The sequence below is a fragment of the Hermetia illucens genome, chromosome 1 (assembly GCF_905115235.1).
Source record: "Hermetia illucens chromosome 1, iHerIll2.2.curated.20191125, whole genome shotgun sequence".
Taxonomy (NCBI): Eukaryota; Metazoa; Arthropoda; class Insecta; order Diptera; family Stratiomyidae; genus Hermetia; species Hermetia illucens.
The window spans coordinates 49,095,542-49,101,541 of record NC_051849.1 but is presented as its reverse complement, the minus strand read 5'-3'; the positions used below and the strand labels follow the sequence as shown (position 1 = coordinate 49,101,541).

The window sequence follows — 6,000 nt, the reverse complement described above, 5'->3', positions numbered from 1 at the left end:
TTAGCAAGAAAAATTGTGAACCCTTGGCCGCGTTCGAGAGAAGAATCCTCCGAAGAATTTTTGGCCCCCTACATGAGGATAGACGATTCCGTAGCCTACACAATGACGAAATCTATGAGCGATACCATGACCGTCCGGTTGTGGATAAAATCCGGCTCAATAGGTTACGGTGGGCGGGTCACTTAATCCGTATGGATGAAGATGATCCCACCCGGAAAGTCTATAAGGGCAATATCTATGGTCGAAAAAGAAGACGAGGCAAACCCTGCCTAAAATGGAGCGATGGCGTAAGTCAGGACGCCAGACAGCTTTTGGGGATATCGAATTGGTGGACCTCGGCGCAAAACCGGGATGTGTGGAGTTCCTTATTAAGGCAGGCCTAGACCGGATACGGATGCGCCGTTGATGATGATGATGTATATTTACCATAATAGCAGCATTGTTCGAAAATACGTAGAGAAGGACTTTGAGCCACTGGCTCGAAAGTTCAAGGTAATTTGGCGTCCCATAAAATTGTCAGATTCAGATGTTATGCCGGAAACCCCTTGGGTATGCTTCGAACCTCACACAGTCCGGTTGAAACCATGCAAAAGTGCACGCTTTTGTCAGTAACCTACCATTAGTCGGCATCTCTAAGGTCCTCTTTACGTTTTTTCAGTAGTAGGTCCGCTTGAGTTTAACTGCTTGGTACTTGATGCTACTACTAATACTAATTTTACCTAAATAAAATACCGCATTAGCTGAGATTGCAATAAATCGGAAATAGTAATAATAAATTGCTTTATCAATGAACACCTTAAATTCAAACTCTACTCCACCGTTGCTCGACTTTTCGTCCTATATGGTTCCAAGAGACGGGCAGTCAGAGATCGCATGCAGCTTCTCGACTAATGTGGCAAACATATTGCTTTAGATTAGGGACTTATAGTTCTGAAGTCATGTCCGAGGACATCGCGATCAAGCATTGAGACGTATTGGATGGTTTCATGCCCCGAATTAGTCTTGATCTTGAAAAAAAACAATATAATACATCCGAACTCTAGAACTTGAATATTTTTTTCTCTTTATTCGATTTTCAATCTTAAATTTTGGACATTATGAGAAAGATTCAATACAAAGTTTTATTTTCAGTATGTATATCATGCCTCCACTAAAAACTACTCATATTAGATTTAGAAAAAATAGAATGGTAATTTTCGAAGTGTCTTGTATACAGTTGCAAAGCATGGACGCAAATTAACAAAGCTTTCAAAGTATTTCAGAAATAAAAAATCCTAACAATAGAAATATATTTTTTGGTGTTTTGTAAATGTTAACAGTGGGGTATTGTGTTTTTTATTAATATCATAAGTTTGAATTGAATAATTATTCATATAGGAAGAGCTCGAAATTATTCTTATATTTTCCAAAACTATCAATTAAATGATCAAATTCTATGTGGAAAATTTGTCTCAAAATCAGGAAATTTCAAGAAAAATCGACTTCAACGTAATCTTATCTTGGAGTTTTTCTTTATCTTACAGTGAGTAAATTTTTAGTTGATATTATTAATTTTCAAAAAACTGTTATTATTGGAGTATCAAAGTTCGAAAAAATGTAGTGAGAAAATGTAAGAAAGATACGTAAAATTTTCTATTTTTATCTATTTTGATGTTAAATTGTATCTGAGTTTGACGGGAAACCGGATTTGACAAAATTAGTATTTTTAGAAAAACATTCATCCTTGTTTACAAAATTAAAGTTTTCACCCTCCGTTTTCATTTATCTTTGAAAGTTAGATCTAATGTTATTTTTATAGTAATATCCGATTAAGATTTTGATTTGGATTGTCAATTCTAATCACATTCAGCCAATCTGTACTCGTAACATTAAAGGTAAGTTCATACATTACCGGTTTAGGTTATTTTTTTCACTTTTGTTACTGAGAATTTAGAAAATTATGTTACATATTTGTTTGGAATCAATTTCAAAAGGACATTCTTTGAAAACAGAACTTAGAGAGGAAGATGAACATCTCAATACATATTACATATGCTTGTATATCTGATTATGGAAATATTTAACAACGTTACGTAGATGTGCTAAGGAAAAAAGGTATTGATTGCTTAGCTACAATGACCACTGATTTTCAATTTTGTTTTTGTTTCAAAACCAATATGAACCCTGCCTGGCAACCAATTCCTCTAGTTAGTGATGAATTGTTAATATTGAGAGACATTCTACTAGTTTCATATAATTTCCTTGTACAATTTTAAACTACTGAAGAAATTCCCTAGATTTAAGTCTTGTTTATTGCTTTCATATTTCGTTTTTATAATGAAAAGGAAATACAAAGACATGACTGTAAAAAAGCTTTACATCCAATGAAAGGCTGAGAAATTCGGTTGAAGGTAATTTAGATGGTAAACTTCATTTAACAAAACCATAATTCACATTGAATCAATAAAGAATTGAGTCTTACAATCATTTTATTTTCACATAGAGCCAAGATTTACTTTTCTCTTGTTTATTTCTATAATTAACATTAATTTATTGGGGTCCCTTATCCAGTTTTCTTTGCTTCCAATTTATTTTGTTTTCGAGTTTGTCTAGTCTGAAAATTATATTAAACAAACTTTTGGTTTCGCTCTTATTAAAATTGTTCAACTATGTCTTCTTACTTTTAACATAAGTAGCCTGTAGAGTGTTGTAATCTCACAGGTTGCCGATGATTTTATCTCACAGATCAGAGTTTCAACAAAAACGTTAGTAGATACAGAAAAAAACAATAAAAAAAACCTGGGTAAAAAAAAAAATAAAACTAATAAAATATTATGGGAAATTCTCGAAAGAGTAGACTTAGCGTAGGAGTGGTTTACTCGACAACCTGCGTTTACAAGTTCAAGTTTGTAATAGTATTAAAACATTCATTTGAAGAACTAACAATATTTATTATCAAATCGACGACTGCGTGTTACAAAATTCATTTTTCCCAAACTTATCGCTATTGTTACAACTTTTGAATTCATCTTATACTTCCGTTTAAAACTTTTCTGACATATATTTCCTTCTCTCTAAAATATTTTTGTTTAAATTTAATTTGCCAATCACAGATCTAAATATATACTTTTTTTTTGTAAATATTTCTAACATTAACAAATTTATTCGCCTTGGATTTGTGTTCAACGTATATCAGTGTTATGACAGTTACCAATCGTTATTAAGATTAGAGTCAATTTCGAAATACGTTAATTCTTGCCACCAATTTTTAAACTCTTCTAAAGTTTATGCTGACTGTCGTCCTGCGCATATTTGTATGATTCTACCATAAAATATTTTAGCTGTTATTCTCCAATGAATATTCATAAGACTTCGTTTTATAATTTTTGTATATAAATACCAAATTTTCCTCCAATCCTACTTCTATCGAAGACAATACTAGCGAATCCAAAACAATATTTAATAGTGATAAATGATATTCAATATTTACGATAGATTTAATATAACTATGCGATTTTGGTTTATTAAAACTATATTAGATTATCACAAATAGTACAAAACAATTTATACAATATAAAAATACAGAATACAAATTACGAAATTCGCAAGCATTTTTAAAAATAAATTAACTTAAAGTAACAAAAAAATAAAATAAAAAACTACAAAACAGTGCGATATAAATAAAAAGCATAATTTGTACCATAAAAAAATATACATGTGCCTAGGGTATGACCCCACAAGCAGATATTATATCCATAAGTTAAGATAACTTTTATGTCTACTAAAAATCTTATACTTTGCGGTTGGGTTCAATCTTCTGTGACATGGCCATCAGGACACGCTGATTATCAATGGCTCGCAAGCAGCTTATATACGAACGAACTTCCCCTTCACTTTTCGGTGATGGTGGATCCAATACTAGAATTAGAGGAAAAAATTCACTAATTGTCATATCTTCATGATTGTATTTTTTAGGACCGCACTCATTAAGTAAGGCCCTTTAAGATTAAATTAATTACATATATAAATGTAAATCATATTTCAGATGTACGAAATTAAAGCTCTGGATAAAACTTTTCCGTTATGGCAATTATATCAAAAAAATTATCTGGATTTAACTCCGCCAAGGACCCACTTGAATAAGAAGGAGGTTGGAGAGGATTTTATGCCTTATTAAAAACAACCCCACTAGGGGTAAATGTTGGATAAGGACGGACCTATTGGTTATGACTAGAGATGGGTATGTGGTGTATGTAATATCACCTTAAAGTGAAATATCACATTAACATCATCGCCTCCATCATCATCACCAAACATCACACCATCACCCCTTCATCTCTAGAGGAAATGTGATGATCACGTTACTCTTTAGATAAGTAATGTTTTATGCGGTCGATGCTATATCACATTACAGGGCAACACTAAACATATTCGAGTAATACGGTAATGCCTCGTCATCGCACATCGTACCGATCTTCAAAGTGTAAATGGCAATAACGGTTGATAAGGGCCAGTGTCGACTATCACTTGCGAATCAACAAATGCTCCGATTTTTGTGAGAAGTTTTCTTTTTCTTCAGCTTTTGTCCCGTTCATAAGCGGGGTCGGCTCGCAATCCGATCATCTTGTTTGTAACGACATTACATGCATTTTCTTGGTCGGCCTGTCGCGGGACCTTTCGCCAAGAGAGATCAGGTAGGATTTAGCATAGTGGAATACCTCCAACTATACTCTATTTACCTCTTTCCCTGATCTCAGCATTTTATTTTGGTTTTACTGAGGATAGTACAGAGCACGTTGTTTCAAACCCTCCCCTCCTTTACCTGGGCTTGGAACTAGCACACTATGTTAATAGCATGGCGAGATTTTTGTGTATTTTTAATTATAGAAATTCTTTGGACGTCTACACATCCCGTGGCATATTGGAGCGATGGGTTGAGTATTTTGATAAACTGCCCAACAACCGAAATGAGCTGGAAGGCCTGCCAACTGAACACGACCACCAAGCAGAGAAGAAGCAGTCCGTGCAATTCATCGACTTAAAAAACATAAGTCGCCAGGAGCCGATGGAATTACAGCCGAATATGCTAAATAATGTGGCGACCAACTATACCAAGCGGTTTAACAACTGATGCTCAAGGTGTGGGACAGGGAATCAATGCCTGACAGCTGGCAACACTGCATTATCTGACCCATACATAAAGAGGGGAGATTCAGCAGTGCGGCAGTTATAAAGGTATCACGTTGCTGAGTACCATCTATAAGATATTCTCCGCTATCTTTCTAGGTCGGATAGCCCCATACGCCAAGAATATCATTGGCCCATACCAAGGAGATTTGACTCCAGGCAGATCAGATTTTCTCTCTGCGGCAAGTGATGGAAAAACTGCTGGAATATTGACATCAGCTGCACCATCTTTCATCGACTTCAAGACCGTCTATACCAGCGTAGCCAGGATAAAACTGTACACCGAAATGAGAGAATTCGGTATCCCGATGAAATTAATAAGCATTAAAAAGCAGCAGGATCACCCTCTAGCACAAAGGGGTTCTCTACCATGCGCCCGCTTTAACCTGGCCCTGGAGAAAGTGACTCGCTATGCAGATGTAAATGCATCAGGTACCATCCTCTTCAAGTTCATCCAACTACTGGCCTACACTGACGATATTGACATTATCGGAAAAACAGCCCGAGATATTCAGTCTGCCTTCATCCAGATCGAGCAGGCGGTGCGAGATCACGGGCTGCACATGAATCAGAGCAACACGGAGTACATGGTGTCAACGTCAGGACAAAGACCGAACAACATCGAATCGCACTGGTCAAACAAAAACAATAAAGATAGGAGACTACAACTTTGAGATTGTTGATAACTTCTCCTATCTAGGATCGAAAGTTACAACCGATAACAGCTACGACAATGAAATCCGCCCACGATTATTGGCAGCCAACAGAGCCTATTTCAGCTTACAAAAACTGTTTCGCTCGAAACACCCCATTATAAGGTCAAAGCTCTTACTG

At 35.5% G+C, this 6,000-nt stretch overlaps 1 protein-coding gene across 9 annotated transcripts in view; it reads right to left on the bottom strand.

Moving 5' to 3' along the window:
- Positions 1–1,046: 1,046 nt before the first annotated feature.
- LOC119649168 (rap guanine nucleotide exchange factor 4) overlaps positions 1,047–6,000 on the bottom strand; it is a 313,803-nt gene continuing 308,849 nt past the window's right edge. For all 9 annotated transcript variants that reach the window (XM_038051205.1, XM_038051199.1, XM_038051217.1 and 6 more), the window contains one exon: positions 1,047–3,897. In XM_038051205.1, coding sequence (XP_037907133.1) covers positions 3,770–3,897 — 128 coding nt within the window. In that variant the 3' untranslated portion in view covers positions 1,047–3,769. The remainder of the gene's footprint in view (positions 3,898–6,000) is intronic.